Here is a 23,860-nt window from a genome sequence, read left to right as displayed (position 1 = left end):
ATAGGAAATGTGCTGGCAGCAATAGAGTGGAGGAATAAATGATGTTCTATGCATATTCTCTTGTACCCTGGCCACAATCATGCTAGATATGCATCTCGATACGAGTTCATAGTGCAGGATTCGTATGAGATCTGCAGTGAAGATGTGCAGTATCCCGATTTAGAAGCAAAAAATTGATGGTGAAACACCGCCACAGTTACCAAACCATGATGTGTGTCAGCTGATGCACTGACAGACAATTTAGGCGGCTAGAACAGTTGTGGCAGGTGAGTTCAATATGAGATATAACAGAACAATTAAGACATGATATAGAATATTGGCGTTGGTGGACTGTAATATTGAAAACGGAACAAATGGTCACGAAGAAGGGATGTGGTTGCGAACAAAAGAAGAGACACTAGCGATCACTAATGCACACAAAGATCGACGCAAATTGAGGGCGTGAGATGAGACATTCTTTAGTTAGAAGCCGCATGCCAACGTGGCAGATATGGCCCCTCTAGCCCCTCTAGGCCCGTTCTGAGGGTGTGCAACTCTCCAAGTGTCGTAGGAGGCTCTAGGTTCTGAAGACGAGATTGGTTGCTAGAAGCCTTCCAAGCATTCCAGACACCGACAAATTGTTTCCGGTTGCTATGTAGTTACTCTTATGTCGTCAGTTGTTTACTGAAATTATCATCCGTGCCTCCTTCTTCTTGCTTCTTCTCGATTTCTTTTCTCTCCAACGTAACTGATCGAATCCGTCAAACTTGCTTCTTCAAAACCTTGCTTGGTTTTCCAGCGACCGCCCCCCAGCCTCCCCCCGAAGCCCACACCAGCCTCTCATAAAACGGCCAGTTCCTCATCCCTGATTGGATCCCGAGTTGCCGTGGGATACAGGGTTGCAGTATCGGAAGACGCCCCCCGGCTGCCAGCACTTTAAACGTCTCTGTTCTGGTTCCTGGTTCGCTCGTCGACGGGCTATAACTTACAGATCCTGGAGTCTTATCTGACGAGAAAGTCGTAATCGAGAGAAATCAATAAGTCTTGGTCAGAGGTGGCTTGACTGCCCATGAAATAGGGTGGCAGGGTTTGCAAGGAAGCCCACACGCGACTCAAGCAGAGAGGATACATAGAAGCAGCAAAACCGTCTCGATTTTGAAACGTTCAGGGTCTTCCCTAGTTCATGTCCTCTATTTTCAACAATTTTGGAGACTGAGGTGTACTTTGCGCCAGCCAGCCACTTCTTAACTAGGTGCGCAGTACAATTCACTCCACTTGGCTCAAAGTCAGGCCAAGTCTTGGATAAGTTGACGAGGCACAGACTGAGTTCAGTGTCACAGGCCCCCCTTCTACTCAAGGGCTTTCCTTTTCTTCCTCCTTTGATCTTTTCTAACCCCTTTGTTACATCGTTAGTTTGTTTACTCATCGTATCATATTTTGCATCCTTTGTCCTTTTCACCCGTGCGCTGAGTTTCCTCTCTTCCGTTCAAAGGGTGTCTGTCCTCTTTCCAGAATCTCTCTCAGCTCTTAATATCTACGACTTGACCAAAAGAAAACCCGCCCGCGATCTTAATTACAATACAGATTTAACCGATCGACTATACCATGTTTGCTTGAGATTAGATTCACGAGATCGCAAATCATGACCCCGGCCCTTCTAATGGCGCGTCTGCCGCCGTTTCTCGTCATCTCTGGCGTTCTCAATCTCGCTACCGGCCACGTTCTGCCACAACCGACAAAGACGGTGGACTTTTATGAACTCAATGTTCTGCCGTATCCTCTCGCCGCGACGCCTGCGCCCGACGATTCATTGTTGCTGCGAAGGCAATTCAACACTGTCTGTGGTTACTTAGGGGGAGATCCTGGACTACCAGCAACTTGCTCTGCTGGGTCGCATTGCGTGGTAGATGTCGATCACGGCGCTGTGGGATGTTGTCCCGATGGCGGATCTTGTACATCAGGTGTATTTACAGGCTGTGTGGATGCAGACAGTGGACCACAAACAGAGGTGAATCCATATGTGTTCACCTGCAGAGGGAGCGACTCGTGCTACAGAAATAGCTACGAGGGTGGTTTCTTTCAATTTGGATGCGGTTCGACATCTGGTTTGGCGACAAAAGTTGTGGCTACAGCTTCGGGAAAGAGTGCGATTGACCTCACAAGCATAAATGTTCCTCTCACACAGCCAGTGAGTTCGCTATCTGAACCCACAACACTAGGAACAAGGAGGAGGACAACAACGACGGATGCTTCCGCCACAAAATCATCAACAACAAGGAGCGCATCTACAAAATCTACAGAAACCTCCTCGGGTTCAACAACAGAGTCGACAGCGTCGACAACAACATCATCATCAGAAACTTCCTCAACAGCTTCGGAGACCGAATCCGACACCTCCACAGAAACCACGGCTTCAGAGACAGCAGACCCATCGTCGACAGAATCTGGCGACTCTGATGCCCCTGACACCGACGGCAACGACAATGGCTCCAAGAATACGGGCGCCATCATCGGCGGTACCATCAGTGGCGTAGCAGCCCTCGCAGCTCTCATAGTTCTCGGCATTTGGCTATGGAAACGCAAGAAGGGAAATACGCGCCAGGGGCCGGGCGTGAAACACCAGGTGCAGCACATTGGGTAAGCGCCCCCATGAAAGACCTCATTTTATACTTTTCGCGCAAAAAGCTAACAGATGAATTTTTTCTAGTCCGCCGTTAGACAATAATCATAATTTTGCTCCGGTGCCCCTTATGCATGAGACCGACAAAATGGCACCGCCCCCACCGGTTCCAGTGAGGAACCAGCAGCGCACTATGAGCTCGGCTGCGGGCCACGAGGAGCCATATTCCGAGCCATGGGATCCTTCCTCTAATTATGGCTATGGAAATTCAGCGGGCGCTGTGGGTGGATCTTCGCACATGGAGCATGACGAGGTGCCTTTGACGCGAGACGACGACTTCGACCATAGCTACAATTCCGGCTTGGGACGAATCAGCGAGGAACACCCACGGCCTGGAACAGCAATCAGTACGCCTGGCCAAATGAGCCAAGTATATCCTGGACCTCGCGGCGGCGGTGGAGGACCGTTGTGGCAGCAGAACCGTGGGCCTGGGTGGTTCTAATTGTACATGAATCTGATGAAAAGGGGAGACGGCACATAAACAGGCGGCGGGTGACACCACAGCTCGAGAATTGCTTTGGCGTTTGCTTTTGGGTTAGCATATGGAGTTGATATCCGGAGTTGCATTACTATAAAGGAGAAGCTGTAATGAGCGGTTCCCAACAGGGCTGGAATAGATGAGCTTGAGCTTGGGTTAATCATGAGATATGATGGCCACACGGCCATGGGTATGGGTTTTTGGTAGATAGCTATGATATAAAGAAATTAACCAACATTGACATAAAAATCGTTTTATTCATCTTTATTTATTACTCCATTATTTTTATTTCTTTATATCAAATGGGAATCAAAGTCAGACGCTGAACGGAACTCAATACTTACTCGTCTTGAACTTGTGCTTAAAGGTGTATTCCTCTAAGTGGCATCTTACCCACCTGCATGATTATCAATCAGCCTACCGTGGTTTTAATCAAGTCAACCTCCTATAGTCCAGATCTTGACACTAGACTCGTCGAACACTGTCTTGGTTTCTGACGAATTTCTAAACCCCCATCCTCCTGAGCACGTTGCAACTACAGAACCGCTCGAATGCAAAGCAGTGCTTCCTACCGGCGCATCATGGGGCTTCCATGTCCATGATGGATCTACAACACCAGTTTGAGAGCCAACACCTTCCCACACCGCAACAACACCATCTTGTGTCCCTGCCCAGACCTCGAAGGATGGGAACTCAGCATAGGGATCGCCAGCAAAGACATCCACCATCATCTTCTGCTGTGTACGTGCGCTCCGACCTCGAAGGGTGCAGAGGAGTTCGCCTGTTCCGCGGACGTCATACACAATCAAACCAGAGGCATGGCGCTCGTTGAGGATCATGTATCGGCCGCATGGACTCCAACGGACCTGAACAATTCCCTGGCCTCCTATTCCTCCCGGTATGTCCTCAGAGGGAGGAAGAGACCAATTTGCAATAACCTTGTCTGAGCGGTGCACATCATACAATCCCATCCACCGTGTCCATGTCCCTGCAGCAATGATAGAGCTCCCGTTACCATCCACAGGCGAGGAAGCGAGAGCAGCGACAGTGCCCTTCATACCAACTCCATTTCCCTTCCGTATATGACGTCTAGAAGGGATGGTGGGTATAGTAAGTATCGGACCATCTGATCCTGGTCGAGTCATGTCAAAGTAATCAAGCCGGTTCGTTGAGCCGACGAGGAAATGCGTCCCAGGTGCATCCCAGAGGATAGACGAGGGCGTGATATACTCTTCTGTTTCGAAACGAATTAATTTATACGAAGCAAGTGGGCCAGAACGCGACGCGAGGCCATCATCATCTGGAGGGAAGAGATGATAGAGCTGAACAGGGTGATCGCGACATCCTACGAGGACTGTTTGCGAGGTTGGCTCAGCTAAAGAGTAGAAGGGCGCCGGGATGGTCGTTTGAGAGGGCTCAGGGAGTGATATTGAGGATTGGCACTCGAGATGTCGCGGGCGCGAAGCTGATGGGTCGAGGAGATCTTCAGGGAGGACAAAGGTGGATATTGAGTTTAAGGCAGATGATACAATGAGCGATGTTCCATCGGCAGTCCATTGTGCAGATGTGTAGTAATTTTGTCTGGTGGTGGAAGAGTTTTGCTTGTTTATGTCATTATCAGGCTGAATGATTTGATTTTCAGCAATGAGGTTTAATGATGGTGCTTTTTGCTGCTGATCACTGTCCCTGTCCTGATCCTGCAGATCATTCGGCTGTAACTCTGAATGTGAGGGCGCTGATTCAATTGCCGATTCAGGATCATCCATGTTCATGGTGTAAGTTGAGTTGAAAGTTGCGAGATGGTGATGGGCGAGAAAATGAGGTCCATGAGTGGAGACCTTGACTTTGTTTGACTGTCACTTACACCTACGCTTATCATGATCCTAGCCAATCTCTAATCTCGAGATATGTCACATCCAAGGGTCTTTTTCAGTTGGGCAATCCAAGGGTCCTGTGACACTCGCTCTATTGAAACAGATTTTGACGGACCTCTCACTGCAGATCAAACAACTGAGGCCATCGTCGACTGTCTCATATATCCTCATAGTAGCGTCATATGGATTGGCGCCAAGCCCCCCGGTAGACAAAGGATCTCCTCAGCGGCCTCCGACAAATCCAAATGGCCGTATGCTGGCCTAGTTCTCTTCTGCAGGGTCCAGCGGGTGACTGCACAAAAAGGGCAGCTCGAGATCGCCGTTTTCCGTCTTGGCAGCTATTGTGAAGAGTTGAGTTGAAAGAGGTGTGCTGATTGCAAGTATATTTCCAGGAGACATAACGCTGTGTCCCAGTTTCGGGTCACTATAATTTTGGGATTTCAGCCCAGGTACTGCCGAAGAAAAGAAACACGCGAGGTGTGAATGGGTACCAAGCGGAAGTGTATTTCCTCTATTCGGCGATGTAGTTGGACAGCCATGGTACTTAAGTTACAGTGGGAGATGGATCACCACTTGAAATCTTGGATGTTGTACCCCTAGTAAGGTACTAACCTACCTACGGTACAGTACATACCTAGGTAGTAGTACGTTGGAACAATTCAGGGCAGTTGCTCGAAGGTTTCCTCTTAGAGCCACCCGCTTTTCCTTTAACTTTTAGGTAAGGAAGACAGGAAGGAACAGTCTCATATTCAGCTTGAGGTGGTCGTCATTTGATTACATTGATGTTCCTTTCTTCCTTCCCTCCCTCTTCTCATCTCATCTCATCCCATCTCACCCCAATCCATAAGAAGCATCTCCCTTTGACTGCAACATACCCAAAGATAAACTGTATCTCGAAACTTTCTCTTCTGTTCTGTCTCACCAATCATGATCTCCTAGTTCAGCTGGCCAAAACGGGCAATTCATATCCTCGTATCCTCAACTATCGGTCAGTGCCGACTTGCTCGGCTTTCCACTCCAGCTCCAGCTCCAGCTGCGCTACGCTCTCTTCAGTCTCTTCTACAACGCTGCCCCTCCCCACGAAACACAGACAGCCTCGCCCAGAAAAGACACCGACTAAAATAACCCATCATACGTCACTCCCCAGCAACGCAAGGCGCCCGACCTTCTATCATTTCTCTCCACGCGAGCCCGTGCCCAAAACCAGTCCAAAGCTAAGCTGGGCAAACCTCTTTGACGAGAGACGACTGGACCCTGGCGCTCCTTCGTCTGATCTCGTGATTACTTGTGATCATTTTCTCTTTTGTGCCTGCCAGGCTTCTCGTGAGCTTCTCTCTCTCTCCCTTGCGACGCCTGCTGGGACAAATCCTCAGTCGCCCTCTCCCGAAGTTGCGCGGCCGTATTATTATACCCTCGCACACTTCATCTTATATCCGCCATGGACGTTTTTGCCCCAAAAGACGACCAATGCGACCGGCTCAAGGCGCCCTCGTATCTTGAGCTTGTCGTTTCTATGTATGGCTGCGCAACCCCTCTCTAAATTTGACGGCATGTGTCCTTGTTATTAACCTTGATGTTGTAGCGTCCTCTTACTCGGCATTCTCGTGTCCTACCTCCCTCAGCATTATCGCATTATCTCACGAGGCACCTCCGAAGGCATCTCACCTTACTTTGTATTGCTTGGAACCACTTCCGCTACTGCCGGTTTCGCCAATATCCTTACTGTCCCGCCGTCTCGTGCTGCCATAGGATGTTGCAAAGAGCTCGGTAGATTTGAATGCGCCGCCGGTCTGCTCGGCGTTGCGCAGCTAGGCGCTCAATGGGTTTGCTTCAGCCTCATGTTAGCCTCCACACCCAGCTCGATTTGTTTTCTCCACTAACATTTGAACAGTCTTGTGCTTTTCCTCATCTTCTTCAGATATAGAGAAGCCAATGTTCCACCAGAGGATCTTCGTGGCGATGCTCCCAGATGGCAGACCGCTGTCATGGTTGGACTACTCTGTGTCCTTCACGGCCTCATCGTGGTTATCCTGACGGGTGTCTTTTTCATTGCTCTGCCCGATCATCTGGTTTTTTGGGCCAACTGCCTGGGAATCATGGCCACAGTCCTGGCCGCTATCCAATATGTGCCTCAGATCTGGATGACATACCATTTGAAACATGTCGGCAGTCTGAGCATCCCCATGATGTGCATTCAGACGCCCGGTGGCTTCTTATTCGCAGGAAGCCTTTTTGCCCGTCTGGGCTGGGAAGGATGGAGCACATGGTTCATCTACTTGATCACTGCGTCTATGCAAGGATCAGTCCTCTTCATGGGTGTTTACTACGAATACATGGCGCGGCAGCACAGCGGTCATGCCAACGGCCACATCGACAGCGCACCACACTCACCTGTGCAATACTCGAGCGCGCCCCGAAGACCCCCGCCAGGCAGCAGGACCTATTCCGAGGGTTGGGAGCGCGGTCTTCCAGGACCTTTCACCGGTCACCCGGAGAGGTACGCGGAAACGGAGGAAGACCTGCACGATATCCAAGAGAGAGAAGAGCGTGCCATCGAGCGGGAGAGCCAACCATTGTTAAAACCCGGCGGTATTGGCAACCCTCACAGGACATACGACGCCACCGCCGAACACTGAGGAATTCACCTCTCTTACCTTAGCTTAAACAAGACGAGTTCAGGGTCAACAGCGAGCATGTGATATACCATGATTATTTGAGGTATTTTATTGGTATTTAGTGTTTACCTAGGATTGCATACTTTTTAGAAATGTACATTTTCTTCTTCTTCTGAGCCGAGCCGTCCGAGTTTGACTCATTAAAGATACATATTACGGCGCAAGGTATGTGTGGGGGCTTTGATGACTCGAAGTCAGCCCGGCCAAGGTTGAGAGAATGCTTGCCGACAGCATTCCTTGTCTCCCTACGCGAGATAAAGAGTAATATCATGATACTCTGGACTGAGCCAGCTGCTTAAGATGAAATCATGTTACTCCAAGTCAATGCTGAGATATTACATTCTACCAATGAAGCCTCGAGTAGCGGTCATTCTCAGCATCATCAGCTTCTCATGACAGAATAGAAGAAGCCTGGTGCCTGGGCCCTATCATGGACCTAAAATGAACCCCCCGCTTCCGCGGGCGACGGGTGACTCGCATCGCCTGCAAATGCGGAATTGGGTGTCGCTGGCTTGCCCCCTGTGGGATGCGGTCGAGCTGTGATTGGTTGATTGTGTCTAATCAAGTTGAATGAATCACCACATGTCATTCATGGTTCCTATCAATTCCCGTAAGAGGTATGAGACAGGAGGGGAGGGTCTAGAGATGCCCTGTAGCGTCCAATCCGATGCCGTCGATCGATTAAACCACCATCTCCATGGTTTCTGTCCTTTCTCCATTGCCGGAGCCATTTCTCCTTCTTTCTTCCATCTCAAGACCTAGAACCTAGAGATTCTTTCTTTCTCACTATCGAACCTAGAGTCTTTGTCTCAAGTCATCGTCGAGAGTTTCAATCACTCTCATCTTTAACCTAATCCTTATCGTAACTTACTCTATCATCAGTAACCACCCCGCGAGTCTTATCATCATGGCTATCTACAGCTCCGTTCCGCCACCCGAACAACAGTCGGCCTCAAATACTCCTACTCCCGCGGCGACAAATCCACCGCTGGCGGCTTTGCACGTACATTCACCTCCGACCCCAGTTAAGAATGGGAGCATTGATATCGATGCTTGGACTGTTTCGGCTCTTCAATCTCTCAGCGTTTCTCCGATCGCGCGTGGAACCGGCACTCCTCTTGCGATTCCTCTAGATGAAGTTGTCAAAGACAAGTCCAATTCTCCCGGGCGCAATGCCAGCCTTGATGAAGATGAGGCCCCGATATCGACCCTGAGACGACCACCTTCTAGGAGGGATAGCCAGCGAAAGCGGGATATGGTATTGAAGGGCAAGGAGGGCAGTCGCCAGCGTCGTCGCTGGGAGAATGGTATGGCTTTATCATTGATGAGGAAGCACTCCGAACTCGGATCTGCTTCCTTTTGCGCAGCAGCATACTGATCGTTGGCCTCACTGTGTTAGACCGCTTGATGGGCGTTCCGAACGCTCAACCGCCTCTGCCTTCCGATTACGAAGTCCATCCTACTCATCCGATCCACCGAGTGCCTTACCAGCTTGCTCAGTTCTGGGACCGTGGCGTGCGCAAACAGGTTGAGGACAAGACGGCCCGTCTCCTTGCTGAACGCAAGAAGCAGCAACTCAAGGCTGGCAGCGCCACGGGTCTCGGAGCTGGTGAGGTTCCTCGCGATCTGCGCGAAGCCACCAAGCGCAGTCCTGTTGTGCGCACCTGGGTGCGGTCCCTGGAAGAGCCTGTGCGACAATATCTCGCCAATCAGCAGGCTATGGCCATAACGTCAGCTGTCACCGCTGATGAAGACGATGATAGTGCAGCTGAGCAGATGGACTCGGACGATGAAGAGATTGTGTTCGTCGGTAGGAACGGCGCCATGAGGGAGCTTAGAGAGAAGAAGGCAACATGGAAACATGCGCATCGTGAGGTATCACAGGAGACCGTCGACTCGGGCATGCTATTTGACTCGTTCGGCACCGATGAAAGCGCCGCCTTCAAGTGAGTATCGATATCGAAGGTACAATGCACTACTGACAACTTCTAGGCGCTGGCTCACACATACCATCTCTGACTACTACGGCATCCAATCTCGCTCCGTCAATCTTTCGAATCCCACGCGTCGAGTCGTCTATGTTGGTCTAAAGACCTCACGGGGCGCTTTGCCTTTACGAACGCTGCCGCGGCCAATGTGGGAGGTCTGTTGAACGATTTTGAACATTTTGAGGGTACCAGATCCAACCTGAATAGTGTTTGAGATGCGTGAATAGACGTACAAACGTAGACTGTAAGCATGGGTATGTATATAGGGCAATAGAAGCGATCTCACTGAGCTCGGTGGGCATAAGTCTGTTGTGCTGCGATGTGATATTGCTTAAAGCTGCTCATTGTGATCTGTAACACGCCCTCACCTGCGCACTCGAGTGTATCTCTAGTTACCTGTTCATGGATCGACAAATCGGGAGCTCGTAGTCTTCGCAGGTAGGTCTAAATGTAGGTAACTCATCATAGAGTACAGAAATATTGTGCTCCAGTTACTCCGGGCATTATCTGTGGTAGCCGACTACACCCACTCTCGGTCCAAGATTCTCGAGACATTGTTTAGAATTCTCCTTCCTCCCATGATTTGACCATATTTGGAAACTCTTTCTTCTGCCCTCATACTCAAAAAGCTCGCAAGACCGCCTTGACCGTATTCACATACTAGCAGGCCTGCTATTATTTGCGCTGCACTGATATTGAGACCAGCACGGCGCAGGAATAATTCCCATGCACCATCACGAACGTCAAGGAAAGGCCCAAATTGATGAGCTGATGAAAAATAGCGGGACATTATTGACAAAGCCCATTTAGAAAGTGTTTCATCGCAGCCAGAAACCAGATGTGTTGATATGCCTGCTCCAAGACTCGTCGTAAAACGTACGAAATCAGCATACCCAGAGATGTCGGAGGGTGTTGGTGACCCAACATATTCTCCTAAGGGATTCGATTCTGATACCAATATAAATAAAGATTCATATTTCTCGCTTACTCGTCTGACTCTTTCACGAAACGGTGTGAGAGCACTGGATCCAGGAAGAGGTTTCTGTTTCACTTTTAGTATCGTAGTCAAAATGAGGCCGGCAGCAGGGCTCATGGATATATCAGCCTCAAACGCCAAAGATGAAATGATTTCCCTTCTTTGAGCTGATCCAGGAGACCAAGCAACTGTGTTGTACTGCGAGAAGTCTCGGTCGATGAGCTCAGCTTGTGGCCAAACCTTTTCCAGGTAAGAGAGAGTACTGCGACCCAAGTCCAAGGAGACTATGTAGCGACAAGTCTCCTGAGGAATTTCGAAATTAGGAACCGGAGCGTCTTGCAGCTCGCTCTGGGCCTCTTCTTGAATAGTGGGTAGTGTTGTAGGATCAGCCATGGATGGCATGGCTCCTGAGGTTACCGAAGTTTGAGAGGAGCTGCTTCCTTTCTTCAGCCTTTTCGGTTGTCGAAGCTGCATGAAACCGGACAATAAGCTGCTGGACGTACTTGAGTCAGTTGCCTCCAGCAACAGATTCTCCCTCTCACAAACTGACTTATTTCCTGTGCTTTTTCGGAGGGAACCTATCAATTCCTCCAAAGACGGTGCAACATGAGGCTTCTGAGATTGAGAAATAGCCGTCGAGCTGTTCTGATTCCCGTGACAGATTAATGGGGATGACACCATAACCGAGGCGACTTCTTGTTCTATCTCTTCATCATTCAGGATTTGGAGCACAATTAGTAGGTTTCGAGAAACTACGTAGTTGCGACTGCAGAGTTGGGGACGCCTTAGGGTAAGCAGTTCTCTCGCAGCAGGTCCTAACTGAATTGCTGCCTCGGTCAACGAAACTTGGCCACTTTCATGAGGGATTGGTGTCCATTTAAGTGAAGCCTCGAGACGACTCAGGTCCTTGTAGCAGGTCAGATGAAAGGCCCCAGGAAGTGATTGTTGTAGCCATTCAAAATGATCTTGCGAAGTTGAAAAACGTAACACCCATTCAGGACTAGGTGTCTGAAAATCAACTGCTGGTACCCGCAATCGAAACAAAGCGTCTACTGGGTTCAATCGGTCTTGTTCCAATCGTTGATTTGCCTGGCGGTGTTTCTCATCTAATATAGACTGCAATGCTTCTTCGAAATACCCCCCGTCCTCAGTTGGAGGTTGGGGTGCTTCGTTAGGATGCAGGAAATGAGGTGCCAAAGTTTCTGCAAGATTACGCTGGACTGGACTGGTGGCAGTGCTAGATGGTAGTATTGGTGCGTCTAACTTGAGAGCTGAATGTTTCTTTGCTGTATTGGACAAGAAGGCCGCCTTAGCTGTCGGAGGAGAGCTGGGCATAGTTGAAGGCGCAGGAGGTTCGGAGTCCACAAAGCCATGTTGTATATTCCAATCTAGGTCCTCAACTGCAGGATTGGATGGGCTGCTCGGTTCTGAGGTCAGATCGATCACCATATGTTCTCTGCTTGGCAGAAATGGTTCGCCCAAGTCAGAGGCAGGAGAAAGCGGAGGAGACACCGGCTCCAAGTTTGAACGATAATGCTAACAAAATCAGACCAAATTTTGAGCTGACCCATCCTGACTCACTTTATCTAGAGAGAATATCTGTCTGATTTGGTCTGGAGTGCAAGCCTGATTTGGTGTCTGTTGTGTATATAAAGAAGCGTGGTCAGATTCCGTAAAGGAAGGCTCATCACCCTCCAATTCACGCAAGGCTAATGTTTGCCATCGTGAGATGGTGGATGGAAAGCCAAGGCCTTCATCTTTCTCAACACTGACATAGCTTAATGGAAGCCACTGGGTCAGGATGTTGCAAGAGCTTGCAATCTGGATATCTTGCAGATATTGTGATAGTTCTTTTTTCAGATCATGCCCTGTATCTATACTTTCCGATGGTAGTCGAAGGCTTTTTGTTAAGCCTAGGAATCTAAATACGGAAGAAGCAGGGACCTTATGGTCTATGGGAATTTCGTAGCTTTCATCGTCGAGAAACGGCTCTAATGCGATCTTCGTGAGAGGTAAAGGTGCTGCAGTTAGTCCAGGCTGGTCAATTAATCCGTTCGCTTTTGCCGGTTCCGCCGTTTCTCGAAGCTGCTTGACGATGTCTCGAAATCGATATGGGGCGCCGTGATGATTATGAAAACATTGGTTCTCAATAGCGTAATCGGTAACCTCTCGACTTATGGCATTAGAGGCTGTAGTCGAACTCATGCTGAGGAGTTAGGCACATCAGGTAGATAACTTAGTAGTAAGGACCTAAGATGTCATAAAGAGAGAGGTCAAGTTCTATTGAGATGATAAACTTAAGTCTGAGTAGGTATCAGACCATTTAAGAATTGGCGGATTCCCTTGACTCCTTCCTCTAAACCTTGAACTCTTCGTTGTTTAAGGTATGTTTATTTGGGCTGGCAAGTAGCTGGGTGCAGAAGGCGCGATGGAAGAGGGCAAGAATTGCTTCAGGGGCAGCGCACGCTTCACCACTGACTGATCCTCAGGATATACCGCAATACCTCAGGATATGGTCAGTTCTTGAGTATGACTTTTATGATGTAAACTATTTCTTCCAGATATAGATGCTAAGCTTATAACTGGAGAGCTGATATAGTGTTCCAAGGCAGCAAGAAAACTTTAGAGCTTGGATTAGGATGTCGAAAAAGATCAAGCTAAAGACCTTTTAACTCTATACTTAACTTAACTTACTCAAATCTTTGTGTCATGAAGTTGGGATCAAGTTTCTTGCCTCCCCTCCCCTCCAGCTGCTTCTTACATGGGGTGTAAGTGTTTATGCCCCCCACTAAACGGCATACATGCATCTCAAATCCATTTTAGGAGCCTAGGAACTTAACGAACCCCACTGGACCGCTGTAGACCGCACTAACTCCGGGGGCTAGTGACGCACCTGGTCCCGGAGACAAGCAGTTAGTTGCATCAGAGAGCTTTTGAACCTCGATAGTTCTCGTCGAGGGGCAAACACCGTTACCTTGCTTCTCCTCTACATCCAACGCTTGCGACCCCCTTGACGAGCAAGACAATATGGCATATGTCGCACTTATCCATCGCGCTACAAGCATACGCCATGCCCTACGGGCGAACGTGCTCTCTCCTGATATAGATGACTTGGTCGTGGCGTAAGAGCTCCAACGCCTTCGATGACGCCTCGAGCAGATGCTGATTGAGGCTTCACAGGAAGGCGAACCGACTCGAAATATGGCGACTCACAGAAGAAGGCCTCGTGTGCCTACAGACGAAACTCATCCACGGATCAATAGCGATGCTGCAATGTTTACGACCCAAAGGTTCAGAGACTGATCTATTGTTTGTCGGCACCGATAGGCTGCATTACTTCAACCTGGTGTGGAACCCGTTAACAAAGCAACTGGAGACCATCGAGCGCGTTATCGAAGACCTGGCAGAGCCATATATGCGACATTCGTCAAGCCAGAACAAATGTCTTGTTGATCCGACCGGACGATTCCTAGCCATGCACCTTTGGGAGGGAGTGCTGAATGTTTTTAAACTCCCCATACGCAAAGGCTCTACCAACAAACTTGAACGGCTCGACCAGGTCAGACTCACAGAACTCTTTATGAAAGCAAGCACTTTCATCCACAGCCGAACTGGTCACCCGACCATTGCCTTTTTATACAAGACACAGCTAGAGCAGGAAGAAGCTCGATTGGTCATATATAGGTTGACTCACGATGACAAAGGAAACACTGTTTCCAAATTCGACCCCCATAAAGACAGAGAGCTCGACGTGGTCATTCCTGACCCATACGCCTCAATGCTCATTCCTGTTCCATTAGACGAGGAGAAGCGTTACCATGTCCGCAACACCGAAGGAGCAAAGGCACATTTAGGCGGCCTCTTAGTCGTTGGAGAAACTCTTCTAACTTACTTTGATGGCCTGACACACAGAAGTGTATCTTCGGTTCTTCAGGACCCGAGAATATTTGTGTCCTGGGCTGAGTACGACGGTACACATTACTTGCTGGCTGATGACTATGGACGACTGGATCTGTTGACGATTGACACAAACCTGGAAACCACCGGTGTTGTTGTGACCGGCATGACGCTCGAGCCTCTCAAGATCGGTCGCTCACCAGCCATCACATCCAGGGCGTCCAACCTGGTATATCTTGGGGATAACACCTTATTTGTGGCTTCACACCACGGCGACTCGCAGCTTTATCAGATCGACGTGGAAAGCGCCACTGTCACGCCGACCCAGTCCTTCTCAAACAATGCGCCCATTCTTGATTTTTCTATCATGGATATGGGCAACCGAGATGGCGATACTCAAGCTGGCAATGCCTTTTCGTCTGGCCAGTCAAGAATAGTGGCAGGCTGTGGTGCCTACCGCGATGGGAGCCTTCGAAGTATTCGAAGCGGTGTCGGTCTCGAAGATAGAGGTGTTCTGGACGAGCTAGAGGGGACAAGGGGCCTATTTACCCTTCGCTCATACGCGTCTGACCTGGTAGATACCCTGGTTGTTTCAGCGATCACCGAGACAAGAGTTCTCAGTTTCGACCGTGAGGGCGGAATTGAAGAGATATACTCTTTCCAGGGCATGTCACTCGATACAGAAACCCTTTGGGCTTCAAATCTTCCCAACGGACAGTTGCTCCAGATCACTCCTCGCTCCGTTGTCTTACTCGATCCCGAAAGTGGCACGGTAACCAGTAAATGGGACGTTCCAAGCGGCAAGTCGATCACAAGAGCGTCAGCAAACAGCAAGTGGGCATTGCTTTCGGTTGATGGAACATCTCTTGTCTCATTGAATCTCTTACAGAACCTTGCTGTCAATGTTCAACAAAGCCAAAACAACTCAGGCTCGCAAGCTGATCAAATATCATGCATACATGCTGCCCGGGATCCACCAGATCTTGGTGTGGTCGGCTGGTGGTCTTCTGGACAAATCTCGTTGATAGATATGGCTTCCTTGAAGCCACTCCATGGAGAGTCCATGAGGCAAACTGAGGATAGTGCTACAGTCCCAAGAGACATTGCACTTGTTCAACTACACCCCCCTGAGATATCGGGACCTACACTTTTGGTCGCAATGGAAGACGGCAATGTGGTTACGTTCAATGTATCTACCAAGGGCTTCGCAGTCTCTGGTCGCAAAAGCGTGACTTTGGGCAGTAACCCAGCTCGACTACATATACTCCCGCAACAGGATGGTACGTCGAACGTCTTCGTGACGACTGAGCATGCCAGTCTCATCTATGGCGCCGAGGGACGGATCATATTCTCCGCCACAACCGCCGATGATGCCACATTTGTTGCACCATTTGACTCCCACGCCTTCCCAGATTCAGTGATTCTGTCTACAGATCAGCATATCCGAATCTGCCATGTTGATAAGGAGAGACTCACACACGTCAAGGCTCTCCCTGTCAACGAGACTGTCAGACGGGTAGCCTACTCCCCCGGACTGAAAGCCTTTGGTCTAGGCTCCATCAAGAAGGAGTTAGTCGGCAACGAAGAGGTTGTGTCGAGTTCATTTAGGCTTGTCGATGAGATTGTATTTAAGGAGCTCGGTTCACCTTTCCCATTGAATGCTTCAAGCAGTCTCGAGATTGTCGAATGTGTCATTCGTGCTGAGCTCCCCGATGTTGGCGGCAATCACGTCGAGAGATTTATTGTTGGTACAAGCTTCATAAGTGATGGGGTGGAAGACCCAAACGGCACTGGCGGCCGCATCCTGGTCCTCGGAGTCGACTCAAATCGTCAGGTGTACCAGATTGTCTCTCACAATTTGAAAGGCCCTTGCCGATGTCTAGGCATTGTTGAAGATAACATTATTGCTGGACTGTCCAAGACAGTTGTGGCCTATAGTTTCTTGCAAGAGACAAGCAGTTCCGGCTCACTCCAGAAGCTCGCTGTTTATCGCCCAGCTGCCTTGCCTCTGGATCTCGACGTATCCGGCAACATGATCGGTGTGGTTGATTTGATGCAGTCGCTATCTTTGGTGGAGTTCATCCCCGCACAGGATGGTAACAAGGCCAAGTTAGAAGAACGGGCACGTCACTTCGAGCCTCTATGGGCCACCTCGGTCTGTCATATTGAAGGAGAAAGGTGGCTGGAGGCTGATTCAAAAGGCAATCTCGTTGTCCTGCAACGAAACGTGGATGCTCCGACAGAGCAAGACCGAATGCGCCTGGAGATTACGAGCGAAATGAATATTGGCGAGCAGATCAACCGAATTCGAAAACTTAATGTCCCAATGGCGGAGAACGGAATCGTCCATCCGCGAGCGTTCCTCGCTTCGGTAAGCACAAGCTGCATTAAAACATGAGACGTAATCTAATAGGAAATAGGCCGAGGGCTCGTTGTATCTTTATGGTGATATTGCTCCTCAGTACCAGGACCTGCTTATGACGTTCCAATCCAAGATGGAAGAGTACATTCATGTACCAGGAAGCGTCGAATTTAAGCTATGGCGTTCCTTCCGTAACGAGAACCGGGAGAGTGAAGGGCCTTTTCGATTTATAGACGGGGAGATGGTTGAGAGATTCTTGGATATGGATGAAGGGAAGCAAGAGCTGGTTTGCGAAGGCCTTGGGCCAAGTATTGAGGATATGCGCAACTTGGTTGAAGAGTTGAGGAGAATGCATTGAGATGGTTCTCATAGATTAATGAGTTATGTTGTTCTGGCTCTCACCGTGGTTGTCTTTACATGGATGTTAGTTGGCTGCTAGATGTTCAGGACGAATGGGTCAAAGATGATTGGCCAGAAGCCATGAAGTCATAGAGATGTTAATATGAGTCCATTGAGTCGTGACTGGTGTAAATGAGTACCCGGAGAGGCTGAGCCGAGGATATATCGAACTTGTTCTCTATTTGAAAGTATTTTTGCATTATAATGACCGACTCTTCATATTTGTAGTCATTGTCAAGTTGAAAGCTGTAGGGGCAAGAAAGGAACCCAGATGCCCGGGATAGACCGGAAACCCCACCCGAAAGTGACCGGACCAATGATGCGGCTTCAATTTCCGAGCTCAACTAGATCTGGTAGCCTGAGGCCACATTTTGCAGCCAAAACTTTCGGCAAAGCATCATCAGCCGATTACCACCAAGGAAAAGACCTCAAACCTTCCCTTCGACGCCCTTACCCTCGCAACCGCCACACCCCACGATCCCTCACGATGGCGACCCTCGCGACCGCTTCTCGTCTCTGCTTGCGCACGGCTGCAAAGCCCGCCGTCCCTGCTGTGCGCGCCCTCAGCACCACCGCCGTTCGAACCGACAGCGCGTCCGCCTCCGGATACTCCAGCCCTTTCAAGTTCCAGGGTGAGAGCAAGGGCGCTCAGATTCCCAACTTTGGAAAATATGTCTCCTCCGGCGGCGAGACAAAGAACAAGCTCTACTCGTACTTCATGGTCGGTGCTCTCGGTGCCGTCAGTGCTGCTGGAGCCAAGAGCACAGTTCAGGGTGGGTTGAAATCCGGTTCTAGGTCCGGTGTCTTGCCATTGGGTTGCAATTGGCGTTGTACCTTGTTGGCATGATGTCCGGGATGGTCAATTGATGGTTACTGACGATGGAATGACAGAGTTCCTGGTCAACATGTCTGCTTCCGCCGACGTTCTGGCCATGGCCAAGGTTGAGGTTGATCTGAGCTCTATCCCCGAGGGCAAGAACGTGAGTTGGGATATGGTCTAGCACCAACGAGGCAGCGTTGCTGAACGGTTCTCCAGGTTATCATCAAGTGGCGAGGCAAGCCCGTCTTCATCCGACACCGAACCCAGGACGAGATCGACCAGGCAAACAAGGTCAACATCTCTGCTCTTCGAGATCCCGAGGAGGACAGCGCCCGAGTCAAGAACCCTGAGTGGCTCATCATGTTGGGTACGTGACTTGGACCACTTGTACAGCATTTGAACCTCTATATTAACGAATCCTTAGGTGTCTGCACCCACTTGGGTTGTGTCCCCATTGGTGAGGCCGGTGACTACGGCGGTTGGTTCTGCCCTTGCCACGGTTCTCATTACGATATCTCCGGCCGAATAAGGAAGGGTCCTGCCCCTCTCAACCTCGAGATTCCCGAGTACGATTTCCCCGAGGATGGCAAGCTGGTCGTCGGTTAAGCGGACCATGTAAGAGTACATCTTTTATAACGGAGAAACGAAGGAAAGGAGAGATAGGAGTGGGAGCGCATTAGACTGGCGGGCGGACCACAACACACAACACTCGACGCATGCCCATACCAAGGCCCCTGGGTGGGCGCAAGTTTGCTGTTTCTTAGACGTGGCCTTTCTGTCCATTTGTATAAAAATAAAACGTCCTAGGAAAAATCTCAGTCAACAGGCTCGAAGAGGGGGGTTGAGGAGAAGACAAGAGCGGGAGAGTGAGTGCAAGATGCATCTCGTGTACGAGGTGTTGTACTAATTGAATTTCATTGCCCTTGTTCTGAGGTGATATGATCATCTGAAGTGTGAGAGTATTACTTATATTCAACACCAGACTTCTATGTTTTGTAACGGGCATCTATTAACTTCATAGTCGCGTACAGATCTGACTTTACTCGAATAGGCTCATCAGCCCTGTCAAATCGAGAATTATAGCAGATGACTAACGTAACTTTATTGGTATATCCTAGCATACTACGGGTACAAGGTTGATAATGGATCAAGAATGGAGTTGCATAGTCAAAACAGAGTTTCCAACATACTTGACAAACTGTAATCACTTTTATCTAGTTGAATCTACATACCAGTGCATTTATATGCACCCTGTACCATAACGAGGCCTGATATCACACAATATCATGAGTATAAAACATTCAGTCATGAACGGACACCCAAGCTTTTGATTCTATACCTGACAATCCGTACTCATTACATTTCATCTTAATGACCATGTCCGTCATCCTCCCTCTGCTCAGGGTCCAACTTGATCAGGGTATCGATACGCATGATGCTGATGCAGGCTTCGACAGCACTCTTGAGTTGTCGGACCTTGCTGAGACTGGGCTCAAGCACACCCATCTTAATCTCGTCAACGACCTTGCCCTTGGCGAGGTCAAGGCCATAGTTCTTATAACCCTTCTTCTTGGCAATGGTCTTCTCATCCTCGCTACCGTCACCCTCAGCGATGCGCTGTGACAGAGCGTGCCTTGATCGAAGCTGGGCAGTGAGCTCTGCGGCGTCCTTGGCAGCGTTAACAGCCAGGGTCTTAGGAATAACAAGAAGAGACTGGGCAAACTCGCCAATGGCGAGTTGTTCTCGGGAGCCGACGGTACCAGCGAACTCCTCGAGGTAGATGTGGAGGGCGGTCTCAACGGCACCACCACCGGGAACGATGCTGCCACTCTCGAGAGTTCGCTTAACAGCGCACAGTGAGTCGTGGACTGATCGCTCCATCTCGTCGAGGGTAAAGTCGTTAGGGCCTCGGAGAATGCAAGAAGCAGATGAGTGAGCCTTGGTTCCCTTGACCAGAATGCACTCATCATCGGAGATGCGCTCCTGGACGACCTCCTCGGCGTAACCTAGATAAGAAGGTTCGAACTTCTCATCACCGTTAAGGTCAGAGAGTGTGCTGAGCATGGTGGCACCGGTTGCTCGGGCAATTCGTCGAAGATCCTCCTTCTTACATCTTCGCACACCCATGGCACCCTTCTCAACAAAAGTCTTAAGCACCAGATCGTCAATGCCCTTTGTTGTGAGAATGACGTTGGCACCAGCCTTGAGGATCATCTCCACTCGGTCGAGGACCATGCCGGACTCACGGGCTCGGATCTGCTCAAGCTGTTGAGGGTCATCAACGGTGATCTGAACACCAAGTTTCATGCGCTCCTTTTGCAAGTTCATGTCCAAAACAGCAATCTTGGCATCCTGGATCCGTGTAGGCATGGCTTGCGAGGCGACAGTGCAATTCAAGGCGTATCCCTTTACCAAGACAGACTCGAGTGTGCTCTTTCCGTGAGCCTTGAGGATGTTGACAGCCTTGACGGGGTACTTTGTCTCGTTTCGGTTGTTTGTAGACTTAACAGCCTGCATGGCATCTACAACCATGTCCGCGAAGAAATCCGAGTCAGCTCCAATGATCTTGCTGGACATGGAGGTCTTGGCAATGCTAAGGAGGGATTCACGGCCGAGGTCGTCAACCTTGATGCTAACATTCTCGTTGAGGTACTTGATAGCCTCTCGCAGGGCAAGTCGGTATCCTGTAATGATAGTGGTAGGGTGTATCCGGTTCTTCATGAGTTCGTTTCCGCGACGTAGCAACTCGGCAGCGATGAGAACGACGGAGGTGGTACCGTCACCGACCTCCTTATCTTGTTGTTGCGCAAGGTCAACGAGAATCTTGCCGGCAGGGTGCTCGACGTCGAGGAGGCTGAGAATGGTGGCACCGTCGTTGGTAACAGTAACATCCTAGTATAAAGTGTGAGATATAGTCGAGCGCGGAGCGAGGAGGGCTAAGTTGCATACACCAATGTCGTCCACCATCATCTTGTCAAGACCGCTGGGACCGAAAGAACTCTTGACAACATTTGCGATTGCCTGTGTAGCGAGAACTGAAGGTCCATTAGCATGTTGTCCGTATTTGAAATCCAATATCAAAGGCTCATGTCTCCCCCCCACTTCCCCCTAACATGTAGCAAAAGGCGGGACAAGAAAGATACAGACAGACATACCATTCTGGTCTCTAATATCAGAACCGGAGATCTTCTGGCCACCCAAGAAAAGGGTGCCGTTTCGGGGCTGCTCGAACATGGAAGCCATAGTTGCAGCTATTGGTAACGTTGACGGTAAAAGGCGGCTTCGTCAACGTGGGGATGGAGTCAGGAAATTCTACCAGCAGGCTACCGTACGCAGACAGAACCTGAGCTGTGAAGCTCCAGTGCCCCTCGACTGGACTTTTTTGTCGGAGGCTGGCGTTATTCCGGCGCCGACTGAAATAGGTGCCAGCTGCCGCGCTGTGTGCTGGTTACAGGGCGTATATCGGATACCCACCCGAAGTCCAGGGCACTTGACAGAAGGTGCACGGACCCCAAAACCCCAAAACTAACCCCTGCCGCGTTATCGGACTTCCCTGCAGCTGAGCGACCGCTGTTTCAATTGGCTGATAGGGCATTGGGCCTGAATTTTGGGCTAGATTTCCAGCGGTGCTGCCGTGAGAGTCGAGAGTCAAAGCCCGGGCGGGAAGGAGGGGCAACCGCACAGCACCAACTGCACCTCGACTGCGGGGCACAAAGTCACTCCGACGTTTACTTCGACTCACACCCCGAAGCCTTTCTTCTCCTTCTCCCCCCTCAACAGATAACGTCGCTTCTCTGCTTCTCGATTCTTTAAAGGCGCGCAAGCCACTGTTCGGTTGCCTTGAATCTACTATCATCCTCTATTACTTTTCTGTCAATTACCTTTCGACTAACACACGAATCTCACCAAAATGGAGGGCGCCGCCGAACAGTCCAAGAGCGCCTTGAAGAAGGCCGAGAAGCAGGCTCGTCTCGCTGCTGAGAAGGCTGCCAAGGCTGCTAAGCAGACCAACCTCCCCGTCGTCGGTGGAAAGAAGGCGGACGAGATCATTGGAATTACAGTGTCCAAGGCCGAGAACTTCCCCCAATGGTACCAGGAGGTCGTCCTCAAGGCCGAGATGGTCGAGTACTACACCGAGATTTCGGGTTTCTTCGTTCTCCGACCTCTTGCCATGCACATCTGGAACGAGATCCGAAAGTGGTTCCAGGCTCACATTGAGGAGATGGGTGTGGACGAGACCAACTTCCCTATGTTCCTGTCTTCCAAGTCGCTCGAGAAGGAGAAGGATCACGTCGAGGGCTTCGCCCCCGAGCTTGCCTGGGTCACCAAGGCGTAAGGATGCCCATACAAATCATTTTGCTTTTATGAACCTTAACTGACAACCCTCCAGTGGTGACAAGGACCTCGAGGTTCCTGTTGCCGTCCGTCCTACCTCCGAAGCCGTCATGTACCCCTACTATGCCAAGTGGATTCGCAGCCACCGAGATCTCCCCTTCCGCCTCAACCAATGGAACTCTGTCGTTCGCTGGGAGGCTAAGCAAACAACTCCTTTCCTCCGAACCCGTGAGTTCCTCTGGCAGGAGGGCCATACGGCTCACTTGACTGAGGAGCTTGCTGGCGCTGAGGTGCTCGAGATTCTTGAGCTTTACGCTGGTGTTTACGAGAAGCTTCTAGCTGTTCCCGTTGTTCGAGGCCGAAAGACCGAGAACGAGAAGTTTGCCGGTGGTTATTACACCACCACTGTCGAGGGCTACATTCCTTCCAACGGCCGTGGTATCCAGGGCGCCACCTCTCACGCCCTTGGTCAGAACTTCAGTAAGATGTTCGACATCACTGTCGAGGACCCTGCCAACAAGGGCTCTCACATTCACGTCTGGCAGAACTCTTGGGGTCTCTCAACCCGTGTCATTGGTGTCATGGTCATGATTCACGGTGACGATAAGGGTCTGGTTCTTCCTCCCCGCGTTGCCAAGACTCAGGTTGTCATCGTCCCTGTCGGCATCACCAAGAAGACTACCCCTGAAGAGCGACAGAAGCACGAGGAGCAGGTTGAGGACATCCGAGCCAACCTGAAGAAGGCTGGTGTTCGTGTCACCTCTGATTGGCGAGAGGGCTACACTCCTGCTTGGAAGTTCAACGACTGGGAGCTCAAGGGTGTCCCTCTGCGTATCGAGTTCGGTCCCAAGGATGCTGCCAAGGGCGTTGTCAGCACTGCGCGACGTGACACCGGTGAGAAGGGAGAAATTGCCATCACCGATGTCGCTACCAAGATCCCCGAGCTTCTCGAGACCATCCAGGCCGACATGTACAGCAAGGCCGAGAAGTCTTTCCGAGAGCACCGACTCACTATCACCAAGTGGGAGGATGTTCTTCCCGCTCTTGACAACAAGAACGTTGTGCTCATCCCCTTCTGCGGCGCCCCCAAGTGTGAGGACCGCATCAAGGAGCTCACCACTCGCGAGGACCAGCCTGATGTCCCCGAGAACCAGAAGCTTGCCACTATGGGTATGAAGAGTCTGTGTGTTCCCTTCGAGCAGCCCGAGGGTATTGTTCCCGGTGAGACCAAGTGTCTCAGCCCTGAGTGCCAGGGTAACGCCGACAAGTGGACCATGTTCGGACGAAGCTATTAAGGAGTTGAATGAAATTTTATAGTCAGGGAGCGGGAAGGCGTTGACCTGGCATGTTTATGATACACCAGTGCGATTGTTTATGACTTGATGTGAATGTGATTA

General features: G+C 50.2%; 9 protein-coding genes across 9 annotated transcripts; 6 read left to right on the top strand and 3 right to left on the bottom strand.

The window, feature by feature from the left end:
* Nucleotides 1-1,621: 1,621 nt before the first annotated feature.
* FMAN_02505 (uncharacterized protein) lies at nt 1,622-3,101 on the top strand (the record flags this gene model as incomplete). Its single annotated transcript, XM_041820075.1, has 2 exons — nt 1,622-2,616; nt 2,687-3,101. 2 exons carry the CDS (start codon nt 1,622-1,624, stop codon nt 3,099-3,101), a joined length of 1,410 nt encoding a protein of 469 aa, XP_041685991.1.
* A 473-nt stretch (nt 3,102-3,574) lies between these two features.
* Nucleotides 3,575-4,903, bottom strand: FMAN_02504 (uncharacterized protein; the record flags this gene model as incomplete). The annotated part of the gene is made up of 1 exon (XM_041820074.1): nt 3,575-4,903. The coding sequence occupies one exon, from the start codon at nt 4,901-4,903 to the stop codon at nt 3,575-3,577; it is 1,329 nt and encodes a 442-aa protein (XP_041685990.1).
* Nucleotides 4,904-5,793: 890 nt separating this feature from the next.
* Nucleotides 5,794-7,647, top strand: FMAN_02503 (uncharacterized protein; the record flags this gene model as incomplete). Its single annotated transcript, XM_041820073.1, has 3 exons — nt 5,794-6,536; nt 6,594-6,851; nt 6,903-7,647. 3 exons carry the CDS (start codon nt 5,794-5,796, stop codon nt 7,645-7,647), a joined length of 1,746 nt encoding a protein of 581 aa, XP_041685989.1.
* A 946-nt stretch (nt 7,648-8,593) lies between these two features.
* On the top strand, nt 8,594-9,838 carry FMAN_02502 (uncharacterized protein; the record flags this gene model as incomplete). Its single annotated transcript, XM_041820072.1, has 3 exons — nt 8,594-8,993; nt 9,086-9,632; nt 9,679-9,838. 3 exons carry the CDS (start codon nt 8,594-8,596, stop codon nt 9,836-9,838), a joined length of 1,107 nt encoding a protein of 368 aa, XP_041685988.1.
* Nucleotides 9,839-10,194: 356 nt separating this feature from the next.
* FMAN_02501 (uncharacterized protein) lies at nt 10,195-12,855 on the bottom strand (the record flags this gene model as incomplete). Its single annotated transcript, XM_041820071.1, has 2 exons — nt 10,195-12,186; nt 12,232-12,855. The coding sequence occupies 2 exons, from the start codon at nt 12,853-12,855 to the stop codon at nt 10,195-10,197; spliced, it is 2,616 nt and encodes an 871-aa protein (XP_041685987.1).
* Nucleotides 12,856-13,677: 822 nt separating this feature from the next.
* FMAN_02500 (uncharacterized protein) lies at nt 13,678-17,267 on the top strand (the record flags this gene model as incomplete). Its single annotated transcript, XM_041820070.1, has 3 exons — nt 13,678-13,772; nt 13,831-16,918; nt 16,968-17,267. The coding sequence occupies 3 exons, from the start codon at nt 13,678-13,680 to the stop codon at nt 17,265-17,267; spliced, it is 3,483 nt and encodes a 1,160-aa protein (XP_041685986.1).
* A 528-nt stretch (nt 17,268-17,795) lies between these two features.
* On the top strand, nt 17,796-18,734 carry FMAN_02499 (putative ubiquinol-cytochrome-c reductase Rieske iron-sulfur protein; the record flags this gene model as incomplete). Its single annotated transcript, XM_041820069.1, has 4 exons — nt 17,796-18,081; nt 18,200-18,288; nt 18,345-18,495; nt 18,553-18,734. 4 exons carry the CDS (start codon nt 17,796-17,798, stop codon nt 18,732-18,734), a joined length of 708 nt encoding a protein of 235 aa, XP_041685985.1.
* Nucleotides 18,735-19,496: 762 nt separating this feature from the next.
* On the bottom strand, nt 19,497-21,371 carry FMAN_02498 (putative tailless complex polypeptide 1 / chaperonin subunit alpha; the record flags this gene model as incomplete). Its single annotated transcript, XM_041820067.1, has 3 exons — nt 19,497-21,020; nt 21,078-21,163; nt 21,284-21,371. The coding sequence occupies 3 exons, from the start codon at nt 21,369-21,371 to the stop codon at nt 19,497-19,499; spliced, it is 1,698 nt and encodes a 565-aa protein (XP_041685984.1).
* Nucleotides 21,372-22,038: 667 nt separating this feature from the next.
* Nucleotides 22,039-23,758, top strand: FMAN_02497 (putative proline-tRNA ligase; the record flags this gene model as incomplete). Its single annotated transcript, XM_041820066.1, has 2 exons — nt 22,039-22,460; nt 22,519-23,758. 2 exons carry the CDS (start codon nt 22,039-22,041, stop codon nt 23,756-23,758), a joined length of 1,662 nt encoding a protein of 553 aa, XP_041685983.1.
* Between the last annotated feature and the right edge of the window lie 102 nt (nt 23,759-23,860).

The sequence above is a fragment of the Fusarium mangiferae genome (genome assembly GCF_900044065.1).
Source record: "Fusarium mangiferae strain MRC7560 genome assembly, contig: FMAN_scaffold010, whole genome shotgun sequence".
Taxonomy (NCBI): domain Eukaryota; kingdom Fungi; phylum Ascomycota; class Sordariomycetes; order Hypocreales; family Nectriaceae; genus Fusarium; species Fusarium mangiferae.
Note: the sequence above shows the minus strand (reverse complement) of the source record. Positions and strands in the feature narration are given on the sequence as shown.